Genomic DNA, 15956 nt, shown 5'->3' with positions numbered 1-15956 from the left:
ATGTCTAGACATGATAACAGACCTGGAGATATACAGCACTATGTCTAGACATGATAACAGACCTGAGAGATATGTCGAGACATGAGACCACTATGTGGAGAGACATGATAACAGACCTGGAGATATACAGCACTATGTCTAGACATGATAACAGACCTGCACTATGAGATATACCAGCACTATGTCTAGACATGATAACAGACCTGGAGATATACAGCACTATGTCTAGACATGATAACAGACCTGGAGATATACAGCACTATGTCTAGACATGATAACAGACCTGGAGATATACAGCACTATGTCTAGACATGATAACAGACCTGGAAATATACAGTACTGTGTCGAGACATGATAACAGACCTGGAGATATACAGCACTATGTCTAGACATGATAACAGACCTGGAGATATACAGCACTATGTCTAGACATGATAACAGACCTGGAGATATACAGCACTATGACATGATCTAGACTAGATGATAACAGACCTGGAGATATACAGCACTATGTCTAGACATGATAACAGACCTGGAGATATACAGCACTATGTCTGTCTAGACATGATAACAGACCTGGAGATATACAGCACTATGTCTAGACATGATAACAGACCTGGAGATATACAGCACTATGTCTAGACATGATAACAGACCTGGAGATATACAGCACTATGTCTAGACATGATAACAGACCTGGAGATATACAGCACTATGTCTAGACATGATAACAGACCTGGAGATATACAGCACTATGTCTAGACATGATAACAGACCTGGAGATATACAGCACTATGTCTAGACATGATAACAGACCTGGAGCAGCACTATGTCTAGACATGATAACAGACCTGGAGATATACAGCACTATGTCTAGACATGATAACAGACCTGGAGATATACAGCACTATGTCTAGACATGATAACAGACCTGGAGATATACAGCACTATGTCTAGACATGATAACAGACCTGGAGATATACAGCACTATGTCTAGACTTGATAACAGACCTGGAGATATACAGCACTATGTCGAGACATAACAGACCTGGAGATATACAGCACTATGTCGAGACATAACAGACCTGGAGATATACAGCACTATGTCTAGACATGATAACAGACCTGGAGATATACAGCACTATGTCTAGACATGATAACAGACCTGGAGATATACAGCACTATGTCTAGACTTGATAACAGACCTGGAGATATACAGCACTATGTCGAGACATAACAGACCTGGAGATATACAGCACTGTGTCGAGACATGATAACAGACCTGGAGATATACAGCACTATGTCTAGACTTGATAACAGACCTGGAGATATACAGCACTATGTCTAGACATGATAACAGACCTGGAGATATACAGCACTATGTCGAGACATGATAACAGACCTGGAGATATACAGCACTATGTCTAGACATGATAACAGACCTGGAGATATACAGCACTATGTCGAGACATAACAGACCTGGAGATATACAGCACTATGTCTAGACATGATAACAGACCTGGAGATATACAGCACTATGTCTAGACATGATAACAGACCTGGAGATATACAGTACTGTGTCTAGACCGTATAAAAGGATGCTAGTATAGATGGTGACAGTGACTTCACGCTAGGGTGTGTGCATGTGTGTGTATATGTGCGTCTGTGCGTGTGTATGAGTGTGTGAAAGTGTGTGACAAGATACAAGGCAAGGCAAATGATGGAGAGCATTTACGAGGGGAAACTTTGTCTAATGAATACCGTTGTTTAATTAGTGTTCCTGAGACAGATGTTAGGTTGACAAGATGACAGTCTCCATACGGAGAGAGAGGATATGAAGGGGTTTGTACAAGACATGGACGAGAGGAGTGAGGTAGAGTGGGACATCCCCAGGACTGGCTAGAGGCTATAGCTGGAGAGATAGACATTATCTTTTAATTCTATCTAATTATCTCTCCAACGTTAATGATGGGGAACTGATTAAGTGAAATGGACTGAGGAATAGAAAGAGGGAGAAAGGAGAGAAGAAGATGCATGTCGGTAGGTCTCTTTCTATTACAGTCCTAAGAAAGGAGAGGAGAAGAGAGGATGAGAAGAGAGGAGAAATTGGTACGTTACCTTGACGGTCATCTCAGCCACAAATATGGCTGTGAAGACATAGTTGGAGACGGTGAGGAAAAGTCTTTCCTGGATGGAGGAAGGGAGGGAGAGAAAGATGTGGGGAGGGAGGGGGAAGGGGGAGGGAGAGAGAGATGTGGGGAGGGAGGGTAAGGGGGAGGGAGAGATGTGGGGAGGGAGGGTAAGGGGGAGGGAGAGGGAGATGTAAGGAGGGAGGGGGAAGGAGGAGGGAGAGAGAGATGTAGGGAGGGAGAGGGAGATGTTGGGAGGGAGGGGTAAGGGGGAGGGAGAGGGAGATGTAGGGAGGGAGGGGGAAGGGGGAGGGAGAGAGAGATGTGGGGAGGGAGGGTAAGGGGGAGGGAGAGGGAGATGTAAGGAGGGAGGGGGAAGGAGGAGGGAGAGAGAGATGTAGGGAGGGAGAGGGAGATGTTGGGAGGGAGGGGTAAGGGGGAGGGAGAGGGAGATGTAGGGAGGGAGGGGGAGGGAGAGAGAGATGTGGGGAGGGAGGGGGAAAGGGGGAGGGAGAGGGAGATGTAGGGAGGGAGGGGGAAGGGGGGAGGGAGATGTAGGGAGGGAGGGGGAAGGGGGAGAGAGAGGGAGATGTAGGGAGGGAGGGGAAGGGGGGGGAGAGAGAGAGATGTAGGGTGGGAGGGGGAAGGGGAGGGAGAGAGATGTGGGGAGGGAGGGGGAAGGGGAGGGAGAGAGAGATGTAGGGAGGGAGGGGGAAAGGGGGAGGGAGAGGGAGATGTAGGGAGGGAGGGGAAGGGGGAGGGGGAGGGGAGAGAGATGTGGGGAGGGAGGGGGAGGGAGAAAGAGATGTGGGGAGGGAGGGGGAAGGGGGAGGGAGATGTAGGGAGGGAACGGGGAAGGGGGAGAGAGAGAGAGAGATGTAGGGAGGGAGGGGGAAGGGGGAGGGGGGAGAGATGTAGGGAGGGAAGGGGGAGGGAGAGAGAGAGAGATGTAGGGAGGGAGGGGGAAAGGGGAGAGAGAGGGAGATGTAGGGAGGGAGCGGGAAGGGGGAGGGAGAGAGAGATGTAGGGAGGGAGGGGGAAGGGGGAGGGAGATGTCGGGAGGGGAAGGGGGAAGGGGGAGGGAGAGAGAGATGTAGGGAGGGAGGGGAAAAGGGGAGGGAGAGGGAGATGTAGGGAGGGAGGGATGGGGAAGAGGGAAGAGGGAGGGAGATGTAGGGAGGGAGGGGGAAGGGGGAGGGAGATGTAGGGAGGGAGGGGGGGAAAGGGGAGGGAGAGGGAGATGTAGGGAGGGAGGGGGAAGAGGGAGGGAGATGTAGGGAGGGAGGGGGAGAGGGGAGGGAGAGAGAGATGTAGGGAGGGAGGCGGAAAGGGGAGGGAGAGGGAGATGTAGGGAGGGAGGGGAAGGGGGAGGGAGAGAGAGATGTAGGGAGGGAGGGAGGGGGAAGGGGGAGGGAGAGAGAGATGTAGGGAACGAGGGGGAAGGGGGAGAGAGAGATGTAGGGAGGGAGGGGAAGGGGGAGGGAGATGTAGGGAGGGAGGGGGAAGGGGGAGGGAGATGTAGGGAGGGAGGGGAAGGGGGAGAGAGAGATGGAGGGGGGAGGGGGAAGGGGGAGGGAGATGTAGGGAGGGAGGGGAAGGGGGAGGGAGATGTAGGGAGGGAGGGGGAAGAGGGAGGGAAAGGGAGATGTAGGGAGGGAGGGGGAAGAGGGAGGGAGAGGGAGATGTAGGGGGGGGGGAAGAGGGAGGGAGAGGGAGATGTAGGGGGGGGGGATTAGAGCAGGAACAGACCAGCACAAAGTTATCTTCTATCAAAAAACTTCGAGACACTTTAGAAAAAGTCTCCAACCTCTAATTTCTCAAGGCTAAAATAGCTCCCAAATCCATCCTTATGAATTTAACATGGAAGCTGTAGGCCTACTGTCTGGTTGTCCAATGACATGTAATACACACAGAATAATGATGTGTGTGTGTGTGTGTGTGTGTCTGTGTGTGTCTGTGTGTGTGTGTGTCTGTGTGTGTGTGTGTGTGTGTGTCAGCGTGCATGTATGTGCGTATAAGTGCTTATTTACATGCATGCGTGTGTGTGTGTGTGTGTGTGTGTGTACCCCAGTCTTACCAAGCTGCTCTGCAGTATCTTGGGTCTCTCCAGAGCTACAGTGATACAGTTGAGAAAGATGAAGGATAAAACCACGTAGTCAAAGAGCTTGTGGGCTATAATGGACTGACATAGCAGTCTGAACCTGAGAGGGAGGGAGGGAGGGAGGGAGGGAGGGGGAGGGAGGGAGGGAGGGAGGGAGGGAGGGAGGGAGGGAGGGAGGGAGGGAGAGAAAGAAAGGGAGGGATGGATGGAGAGGGGGAGAGAGAGAGAGAGAAAGGGAGGGGGCAAGGTGGGACATAAAAAAGTTAGATTAGAACATGTTACTGTGCCTAGATGTTTGTGATGATAACACCTGCCACCGACTGAAAGCTTTATTGGAAATGTTTATAATGGGGATTTACTGAGAATGTGTGTTTGTCTATGTACTGTACTGTATGTGTGTGTATCCCTCTGAGCCCACAGCACTCTTCATCTAATCATCACACTGATGAACAGAAAACAGTGAACCACAGCAAAACCTGCAATCTAGACAAAGAGGACGGATCGATACCTGGCAACCCTGTCCCCTCTCTATTGATTCAGACCTGGCAACCCAGTCCCCTCTCTATTGATTCAGACCTGACAACCCTGTCCCCTATATATTGATTCAGACCTGGCAACCCTGTCGCCTCTCTATTGATTCAGACTTGGCAACCCTGTCCCCTATATATTGATTCACACCTGGCAACCCTGTATTGATCCTGACCAGTGGATGAGCTGGCATAGTAACACACACACACACACACACACACACACACACACACACACACACACACACACACACACACACACACACACACACACACACACACACACACACAGTTCCCTGTGAAAGCCACTTTATGAGAGCCTGGAGTGTTTTAGCAGTGGCAGGTGCAATCAGTCAAGCCTTAGGCCCCTGATGTTCCTGTGTGTGTGCGTGTGTGCGTGTGTGCGTGTGTGCGTGTGTGTGTGTGTGTGTGTGTGTGTGTGTGTGTGTGTGCCTGTGCGTGTGTGTGTGTGTGTGTGACAGTAACACCAGTGTACTCAGCATGTAATGGAGTCTGGTGATTGCCAATAGGGAGAACAACATACAGCCTGGGACTAAAAGTGCTGTGAAATCTCAGGAAAATTAATAAGCTTCTATGTTAGATAGATTTTCTGGAAATCTAGTAAACCTACCTATTATAATACAGCTATGAAGTCAAAGCACTTTGTAGGAGATGGTTAGTGGTGGGTAGAGCCCTGCACAGGCCTGGACTTGAAGCCCGAGCTCTACCTATGCCTGCGACATTCAGAGCCTACTCTACACAGGCCCTATTTCTTCTGCCAAATGTAAGGCCCTGCCCTAAATCAGACGTAACTTCCATTAGCTGCTCCTCTCTGTCTGTAACTCGCTCCCTGCTCGCACCTCACTCTGCATGCACTCTGATCATGGCAGCTCTGAGTCTGGGAGTATCCATAGCAACGGCTCTGCTTGGGCTGCTCTGCTCAATGACGAGACATGACAGAACAGTTAGCTGACTTCTTCACTCTAAACTCCGTCAAAACTCAAGGAACATTATTCTTTTCTGTGAAATAATCTCTCCTGTCTTATATTTGACGACGTTGAAGCACTTCTGTCACCATGTTATGATCTTAGTCAGATATGACTGTACTGCACAGCAGAGCCCGAGCAAATGGCTTGTGAATAATGTCAGGGCCCGTCGGGCTCGGGTCAGGTAGCAGCGCTATAGTGGTGGGGATTGTACCAAAATAAGAGCTTTAAAGGCAGACTCAGCGATATGATGTAGATGCAGAAAGTAAACAGCATAGTGGGTCAACTTCCACAACAACTAAGAGCGTTGAAGAGACAGACAGGTCTTTATGTGTGTGTTGTCTGGGTAACAAGAGACAGACAGGTCTTTATGTGTGTTGTCTGGGTAACAAGAGACAGACAGGTCTTTATGTGTGTGTTGTCTGGGTAACAAGAGACAGACAGGTCTTTATGTGTGTGTATCTGGGTAACAAGAGACAGACAGGTCTTTATGTCTGTGTTGTCTGGGTAACAAGAGACAGACAGGTCTTTATGTGTGTTGTCTGGGTAACAAGAGACAGACAGGTCTTTATGTGTGTTGTCTGGGTAACAAGAGACAGACTGGTCTTTATGTGTGTGTTGTCTGGGTAACAAGAGACAGACAGGTCTTTATGTGTGTTGTCTGAGTAACAAGAGACAGACAGGTCTTTATGTGTGTGTTGTCTGGGTAACAAGAGACAGACAGGTCTTTATGTGTGTGTTGTCTGGGTAACAAGAGACAGACAGGTCTTTATGTGTGTTGTCTGAGTAACATACTTGTTCTGTGGTGAGAAGAGGTAGACAGACCAGTCCTCTCTTTTCTCACACCAGTCAGGCCTGTACACCTCCATCATCTTCTGGATACGGAAACAGAGACTCTGGAGGAGGAAGAGAGGGGGAGGGGGAGGGGGAGGAGAGAGAGAGAGTGTGTGAGAAAGAGAGAGAGGAAGACAGAGAGAGGAAATGTATTATCAAAATGGGAGGACATTCATGTCACCTCTGGTGGTAATGTTTGATACAATGACTTGGCAGTCATTTCAGTCAAGGACATTTTTCCATTGTGTAAAAACCCTCTGGGTAAACATGGACTACTCAGTTGTAGCCAGTCTTGCAGTAAAACTCACATAGTCTATCTCCTCATCCAGGTCCGATCTGTCCTTGGCGAGGTTCAGCTGAGGGAAGACCTCCGTTAGGAGTTGGGCAGTCTGGGGACCCATAACACCAATAGGACTAGGAGCCTTTCCATTACAATCATGGTGCTCCACCACCATAGCCCCACTGCCGCTGCTCCCTCCCCCAGAAACACTCCTCATCCTGGGGTTGGGGTGAGACGGAGGTCCCCCGGGGACCTGGAGCATGTTTGGCAGCTCCAGGGAGAGAGCGCGGCGGTCCCGGTGCCGGATGGCATTGCGTCGGGAGAGGAGGGGGAGAGGGGGAGCGTGGTGAGGGGGGAGGCGGAGAGCGGGGGAGAGGAGGAACTCGTGTTCGGCTGAGTGGTAAAGGGAGTGGATGTGGGAGTGGGGGCTTCGGACACGGAGGCTTCCTCCCACCACACCTGCTCCCATCCCCCCTCCCCCCCGGGAGGGACAACCCAGGCTGTTCCAGCTGGACCTGAGGGCAGGCAGAATGTGGTGGGTACATGAAGAGTTCATACAGTAGTTAGAACGGATTCATAAAGGATTGGTACGTTCCTGAGATAAATAGTGTATTACACAGTTAATTATGGATCAATAAGGTTACTTTAATCATTCAACAAGGACTAATAGGATATGACTGATTAATTAATGATCGATTCATGATTAACGAAGTAATCAAGTATTCCATTGATCTAACTATCTACCTGCGGTTCCATGCTCTCTGAGGAGGTGGAGGGCGACCCCAATGGTGGTGCAGGGAACTGCGGCCGTGGTGCTGTAACCAAGACAACAAAAGACAACATGAGAAAATTAACCTCTTACACTTATGGTGGCGCTATTTCATTTTTGGAAGAAAAACGTTCCCGTTTTAAACAAGATATTTTGTCACAAAAAGATGCTCGACTATGCATATAATTGCTACTGTTCGAAAGAAAACACTCTGACGTGTCCAGAAATACAAATATCTTCTCTGTGTGTGCCCTTTAACGTGAGCTTCAGGCAAAACCAAGATGACTTGGCATCCAGGAAATGACAAGGATTTTTGAGGCTCTGTCTTTCATGATCTCCTTATATGGCTGTGAACGCAAGAGGAATGAGTCTGCCCTTTCTGTCGTTTCCCCAAGGTGTCTGCAGCATTGTGACGTATTTGTAGGCAGATCGTTGGAAGATTGACCATAAGAGACCACATTTACCACGTGTCCGCCCAGTGTCCTGCGCCGAAATTGGTGCGCAAAAGTCACCTGCCAGTATTTTTCCATGGGGCAGAGAGAGAGAAGCAAGCTTCCAAGAACTGCATGTCAATGAAGAGATATGTGAAAAAACACCTTGAGGATTGATTCCAAACAACGTTTGCCATGTTTCGGTCGATATTATGTAGTTAATCCGGAAAAAGTTTCACGTTGTAGGTGACTGCATTTTCGGTTTGTTTCGGTAGCCAGGCGCAATGTAGAAAACGGAACGATTTCTCCTACACACAGACGCTTTCAGGAAACACTGCGCATTTGGTATGTGGCTGGGAGTCTCCTCATTGAAAACATCAGAAGCTCTTCAAAGGTAAATGATTTTATTTATTTGGTTATCTGGCTTTTGTGAAAATGTTGCGTGCTACATGCTACACAAAATGCTATGCTAGCTTTGCATACTCTTACACAAATTAGTCAATTTCTATGGTTCAAAAGCATATTTTGAAAATCTGAGATGACAGTGTTGTTAAGAAAAGGCTAAGCTTGAGAGCAAACGCATTATTTTAATTTTATTTGCGATTTTCAGAAATCGTTAACGTTGCGTTATGCTAATGAGCCTGAGGCTTAGTCACAATCCCGGATCCGGGATGGGGAGTTTCAAGAGGTTAACTGGTATTTGAAATGTATACGCTGGTAAAGACATGATGCATATACCATATATACACCATAAAGACAACATGAAGGACCCCGTTGGGCCTCAGTCTCAATACGTTGGGGCGTGGACTCTACAAGCTGCCATGCTGACTCGAAATGCTTCCCACAGTTGTGTCAAGTTGGCTGGTAGTGGATCTCTACCCTGAATAGCTGGCTCCATCTCATCCCACAGATGCTCAATTGGATTGAGATCTGGTGACTGGGCAGGCCACTGCACTAAGCTGAATTCACTGTCGTGGAACCATTCCTGGACAATCCTAGCCTCGTGGCAGGGCATTACCCGGCTGAAAACTATCCGTTCACAGATGGAGACACTGCTGCCATTAAGGGATGCGCCTGATTGGCAAAGATGTTCAGATATCCTGTGGCATTCAAACATAGCTCCACTTTTATCAAGGGGCCCAATGTGTGCCATGAAAACACACCATCACATCACCACCAGCCTGTAATGTTGACATGTGGCATGATGGATGCATGTATGGTTCTCTCCAAACCCTAGTCCTCCTATCAGCGTGAAACAGCAAGAAGCAGGATTCATCAGACTAGGCAATGTTTTTCCAATTCTCCAGTCTCCAGTGTTTTCGTTCCTTAGCCCACTGCAACCTCAGTTTCTGGGTCCAGTGTTTTCGTTCCTTAGCCCACTGCAACCTCAGTTTCTGGGTCCAGTGTTTTTGTGCCTTAGCCCACTGCAACCTCAGTTTCTGGGTCCAGTGTTTTCGTTCCTTAGTCCACTGCAACCTCAGTTTCTGGGTCCAGTGTTTTCGTTCCTTAGTCCACTGCAACCTCAGTTTCTGGGTCCAGTGTTTTCGTTCCTTAGCCCACTGCAACCTCAGTTTCTGGGTCCAGTGCTTTCGTTCCTTAGCCCACTGCAACCTCAGTTTCTGGGTCCAGTGTTTTCGTTCCTTAGTCCACTGCAACCTCAGTTTCTGGGTCCAGTGTTTTCGTTCCTTAGCCCACTGCAACCGCAGTTTCTGGGTCCAGTGTTTTCGTTCCTTAGTCCACTGCAACCGCAGTTTCTGGTCTTTTTCTGCTGAAAGAAGTGGAACTGGATTCACCTGGTCAGTCTGTCGTGGAAAGTGCAGGTGTTCATAATGTTTTGTACACTCAGTGTATACCGTAGGGAGAACAAGTATTTGATACACTGCCGATTTTGCAGGTTTTCCTACTTACAAAGCATGTAGAGGTCTGTCATTTTTATCATAGGTACACTTTAACTGTGAGAGACGGAATCTAAAACAAAAATCCAGAAAATCACATTGTATGATTTTTAAGTAATTAATTTGCATTTTATTGCATGACATAAGTATTTGATCACCTACCAACCAGGAAGAATTCCGTCTCTCACAGACCTGTTAGTTTTTCTTTATGAAGCCAGCCTGTTCTCCACTCATTACCTGTATTAAATGCACCTGTTTGAACTCGTTACCTGTATAAAAGACACCTGCCCACACACTCAATCAAACAGACTCCAACCTCTCCACAATGGCCAAGACCAGAGAGCTGTATAAGGACATCAGGGATAAAATTGTAGACCTGCTCAAGGCTGGGATGGGCTACAGGACAATAGGCAAGCAGCTTGGTGAGAAGGCAACAACTGTTGGTGCAATTATTAGAAAATGAAAGAAGTTCAAGATGACGGTCAATCACCCTCGGTCTGGGGCTCCATGCAAGATCTCACCTCGTGGGGCATCAATGATCATGAGGAAGGTGAGGGATCAGCCCAGAACTACACGGCAGGACCTTGTCAATGACCTGAAGAGAGCTGGGACCACAGTCTGAAAGAAAACTATTAGTAACACACTACGCCATCATGGATTAAAATCCTGTAGCGCACGCAAGGTCCCCCTGCTCAAGCCAGCGCATGTCCAGGCCCGTCTGAAGTTTGCCAATGACCATCTGGATGATCGAGAGGAGGAATTGGAGAAGGTCATGTGGTCTGATGAGACAAAAATAGAGCTTTTTGGTCTAAACTCCACTCACTGTGTTTGGAGGAAGAAGAAGGATGAGTACAACCCCAAGAACACCATCCCAACCGTGAAGCATGGAGGTGGAAACATCATTCTTTGGGGATGCTTTTCTGCAAAGGGGACAGGACGACTGCACCGTATTGAGGGGAGGATGGATGGGGCCATGTATCGTGAGATCTTTGCCAACAACCTCCTTCCCTCAGTAAGAGCATTGAAGATGGGTCGTGGCTGGGTCTTCCAGCATGACAACGACCCGAAACACACAGCCAGGGCAACTAAGAAGTGGCTCCGTAAGAAGCATCTCAAGGTCCTGGAGTGGCCTAGCCAATCTCCAGACTTGAGAAAATCTTTGGAGGGAGCTGAAAGTCCATATTGCCCAGGGACAGCCCCGAAACCTGAAGGACCTGCAGAAGGTCTGTATGGAGGAGTGGGCCAAAATCCCTGCTGCAGTGTGCAAACCTGTTCAAGAACTACAGGAAAAGTATGATCTCTGTAATTGCAAACAAAGGTTTCTGTACCAAATATTAAGTTATTCTGATGTATCAAATACTTATGTCATGCAATAAAATTCAAATGTATTAGTTAAAATATCATACAATGTGATTTTCTGGATTGTTGTTTTAGATTCCATCTCTCACAGTTGAAGTGTAGCTGTGATAAAAATTACAGACCTCTACATGCTTTGTAAGTAGGGAAACCTGCAAAATCGGCAGTGTATCAAATACTTGTTCTCCCAACTGTGTATATATGTATATATTTATATAAAGACTTTCTAGACAGTTCAAATGAAGCCTCACCAGTGAAACTTCACCAAGTGAGTTAACTAACCGTTCTAAACAAATGAAGCCTCACCAGTGAAACTTCACCAAGTGAGTTAACTGGCCGTTCTAAACAAATGAAGCCTCACCAGTGAAACTTCACCAAGTGAGTTAACTAACCGTTCTAAACAAATGAAGCCTCACCAGTGAAACTTCACCAAGTGAGTTAACTGACCGTTCTAAACAAATGAAGCCTCACCAGTGAAACTTCACCAAGTGAGTTAACTGGCCGTTCTAAACAGTGTGTGTGGTGCCCTGGGAGGTGATCGCCACTCTGTCAGGATAATTACATGGTTTACTTCTGGAATCGTCCCTGTGACGACAATCACAGTCTTTTTCACAGCTATATACCGGAGGAATTTATACCACCGTTGCCACAGCAACGCTTATTTCGTCCCACCCCCCTTTCTTTTTTGTATACATCAACATATCAGGGAAAAACCAAAGTGGAAGAAAGACAAAAATGTGTTTTTAGATTCTTCAGGTAAATTGAGTAAATAAAAAAAATGGCATCATTGATCAAACAATTAACTTGGAACTCTCTCATGTTACTGGTAGGGGACAGAAACATTCATGTTAACTTTTACCCCCAGGCAGTGGAGTATACAATGATTGTGGAGGCCTTCAGCAACAATGTCTTACATTGTTATTAACATGTGACAATGAAGACAAGTATGTCACTAAACTATACATAATCCTCTCTTATCTTTCTCTCTCTCTCTCTCTCACTCTCTCTCTCTATCTTCCTCTCTCACTCTCTCTCTCTATCTTCCTCTCTCACTCTCTTCTCTTCCTCTCTCTCTGTCTCTCTCTCTCTCTGTCTTCCTCTCTCTCTATCTTCCTCTCTCCATCTTCCCCTCTCTCTCTCTCTCTCTCTCTCTCTCTCTCTATCTTCCTCTCTCAATCTCTTCTCTTTCTCTCTCTCTGTCGCTCTCATTCTCTCTCTCTCTCTCTCTCTCTCTCTCTCTCTCTCTCTCTATCTTCCTCTCTCACTCTCTTCTCTTTCTCTCTCTCTAGCTCTCTCTCTGTCGCTCTCATTCTCTCTCTCTCGTTTAATTAATGGTGGTTGCCATGGCGACTGGAATCCCGGGAACTGAGCCAGGCTCAATCAACCAAAGGCAGGCTTCTGCATGACAGACAGATGCGTGGAGTCGAGGGAGTTCCTGAACTGGGAAAGTTGTGATCAGAATGTCCCCCGTCGTCGGGAATGTTTATCAAATTGAAGACTCCATCCGGAATAGTCTGCGGCTGACTAGTGGCTAAGCAGACCCTTGATAACTGCCATTATGTGGCGTGTAGTGTGTAATTTGTGTAATGCAACTTGTACATAGTCTGGGGTCTAGGAAATCATAGACTGCGGACATTTAAAGAATGCTGTTATATTTACGATATGCTAAGTGTTGCTATTAGGGAAAGTCTTCTTTTAAGGGTATTTATACAGAGAAATTCTGGGTTAATGGTTGAGTGTGTGTGTGTGTGTGTGTGTGTGTGTGTGTGTGTGTGTGTGTGTGTGTGTGTGTGTGTTACATCTCACCAGAGAGAATGATCTCCTCTGCTCCAGGTTGGCCTTGCCCAGACTCATAACGCTGCTCTTCCGTGACCCCAGGGCATAGGTCAGCCTGTCAGTGGGGTACGACCCCCTGGGAGTCATCACCGGGGTCAACTCCAGGTGCCCGTTAGGGGTCAAAGTACAGATCTTAGGATCTAAAAGGGCAAAGATGAAGAAGAAGAAGGACAGAGCTTTATATAAATAATTGCATTCGGTCTCTAAAACAGCCCTTGTAGTGTTTCCTAAATCCTCATATATACCCCCAGCTAGCTCCACTTGTTTGAAGTATTCAAATATTAACACACATGATACCTACTCTCCAGTCTTCATCCATAACGTAACACCCCAAGGAGACACAGAACAGAGTTATCCACAACAGGAATACAAGGTCTGACACCTCACATAGAGCTCCACATTGGAGGTGTCACAATACCTATAAAACCTAGGGGTCCCGCAGGGAAATGGTTCCAATCATTTTCCCCACAGAGGATTTCAGAAACACTTAAAATAAGGGCTGTGTTTCGGCTGTGTTTCGTGTAGACTTACCCTGGCATGACGTTTTGATAAACACGTAAATCTCTCTCGGACAAGGCAACTTGTATCAATATATTAGTCTCTATTTACTCTCAGATTTGTAAATGCTAATTAGCATCAAAGTAAGACGATAAGACTACAAATCCCTGCATGCTTCTGCACTTCATCTATAGCTGGCACCTTTGCTAACGGGTACATTTAAAAAAAACTTCAGCCAATTTATTAATGACTAAATTTACCTTTGCCTCGATTCGGCAGTCTCGTCCAGATCATCACTGCATTTGTACTTCTTTATGATAGCCACGTTAGCAGCTAATTCACATTTCATTTTTGCGGGGTAAATACAGGCGAATATATTGATAAAAGTCACATGGATTTACATGGTTATCAAAACATTAAATCAAGGTAAGACTACATGAAACACGGCCCTTATTTTAAGTGTTTCTAAAATCCCCTATGGGGAAAATGAATGGTGGAAAAACTATTGGAACCATTTCCTTGTTTGACCGCTAGGTTTTTTGGGTATTATGACTCATACTGTGGGACTCTATGGAGGTCAGGCTTTACAGAACATGTTCTCCTGGTCTTAGATCTTAGATCTAATAGTGTTTCTGGCTGAGCTCAGGGGACTCTGTAAGCTGGTTGGCTAAACCGGGATCAGAGTTATGATTTACAGATAACAGACGGGTTCTTTTTGTCAGTTAGAACACGTGGTCTTACTCTCTTTTCTCTTTCTCTTTCACTCAGTCTGAGGAGAGCTTGAAGCTGCCTTGGTTCAAATAAGGTGAGGACATCTGTAATGGAAGTGGGAGACTGTGCGGAAGAGTTGATGTGTGTGTGTGTGTGTGTGTGTGTGTGTGTGTGTGTGTGTGTGTGTGTGTGTGTGTGTGTGTGTGTGTGTGTGTGTGTGTGTGTGTGTGTGTGTGTGTGTGTGTGTTGTAGAGAACACTGAGTGCTACCCAGAATGAACCCAAAACACCCCTTCCTGTCTCCATGTGTGTCCCTGTCTACTTCAGCACTCTGTGCACTATAACTCCTCACTGCATGACTATACTTTGGTATGAATCCCATCCAGAATTCAATAGTTGTCTTGGGAACCACCTTATTCCTTTGTCTGTGACTGAATACCTAGTCCATATACAATGGTTTCCAGGAGGCTCTACCCCCACCCCTTTTAATGTGTTGTGTATAACATCCTTGAAACATGAGCATAAAGAATGCTCTGCTTTGTCCTCTGCTTGTCCAAGAAACCATTATACAGGTGTTGTATTCTGGATGTTACCATCCAAACCACAGCATTACATTGTGAATGTTAGCATCCAAACCACAGCATTATATTGTGAATGTTAGCATCCAAACCACAGCATTATATTGTGAATGTTACCATCCAAACCACAGCATTATATTGTGAATGTTAGCATCCAAACCACAGCATTACATTGTGAATGTTAGCATCCAAACCACAGCATTATATTGTGAATGTTAGCATCCAAACCACAGCATTATGTTGTGAATGTTAGCATCCAAACCACAGCATTATATTGTGAATGTTACCATCCAAACCACAGCATTATATTGTGAATGTTAGCATCCAAACCACAGCATTACATTGTGAATGTTACCATCCAAACCACAGCATTATATTGTGAATGTTAGCATCCAAACCACAGCATTACATTGTGAATGTTACCATCCAAACCACAGCATTACATTGTGAATGTTACCATCCAAACCACAGCATTACATTGTGAATGTTACCATCCAAACCACAGCATTATATTGTGAATGTTACCATCCAAACCACAGCATTATATTGTGAATGTTACCATCCAAACCACAGCATTATATTGTGAATGTTAGCATCCAAACCACAGCATTACATTGTGAATGCAGTATATGAAGACTCACCAGACAGTTTGAGAGAATCATTAAGCTTCTCACTCTCATCAAAGTTAGAACTGTCATCCTCTGAATAGGAGCGATTAGCATCTCCCTGGTGGAGAGAGAGAGGGAGAGAGAGAGAAGAGGAGAGAGGGAGGGAGGGAGGGGGAGGGAGGGAGGGAGGGAGGGAGAGAGGGAGGGAGAGGGAGGGAGGGGGGGGGGAGGGAGGGAGGGAGGGAGGGAGGGAGGGAGGAGGGAGGGAGGGAGGGAGGGAGGGAGGGAGAGGAGAGAGGGAGAGAGAGAGAAGAGGAGAGAGGGAGGGAGGGAGGGGGGAGGGAGGGGGAGGGAGGGAGGGGGAGAGGAGAGAGGGGAGGGAGGGAGGGAGGGAGGGAGGGAGGGAGGGAGGGAGGGA

General features: G+C 47.0%; 1 protein-coding gene across 1 annotated transcript in view; it reads right to left on the bottom strand.

Annotated features, from left to right (window-relative positions):
- The window catches only part of LOC135536273 (voltage-dependent T-type calcium channel subunit alpha-1I-like), a 197887-nt gene that overhangs the window by 46979 nt on the left and 134952 nt on the right, over positions 1-15956 (bottom strand). Inside the window, exons 15-21 of the mRNA XM_064962633.1 lie at positions 15572-15656; positions 13115-13284; positions 7602-7672; positions 6886-7372; positions 6539-6639; positions 4207-4330; positions 2119-2187 (exon numbers count right to left, since the gene is read on the bottom strand). Of these exons, the coding sequence (XP_064818705.1) occupies positions 2119-2187; positions 4207-4330; positions 6539-6639; positions 6886-7372; positions 7602-7672; positions 13115-13284; positions 15572-15656 (1107 nt within the window). The remainder of the gene's footprint in view (positions 1-2118; positions 2188-4206; positions 4331-6538; positions 6640-6885; positions 7373-7601; positions 7673-13114; positions 13285-15571; positions 15657-15956) is intronic.

This window comes from Oncorhynchus masou, unplaced genomic scaffold (genome assembly GCF_036934945.1).
Source record: "Oncorhynchus masou masou isolate Uvic2021 unplaced genomic scaffold, UVic_Omas_1.1 unplaced_scaffold_587, whole genome shotgun sequence".
Classification (NCBI taxonomy): domain Eukaryota; kingdom Metazoa; phylum Chordata; class Actinopteri; order Salmoniformes; family Salmonidae; genus Oncorhynchus; species Oncorhynchus masou.
Note: the sequence above shows the minus strand (reverse complement) of the source record. Positions and strands in the feature narration are given on the sequence as shown.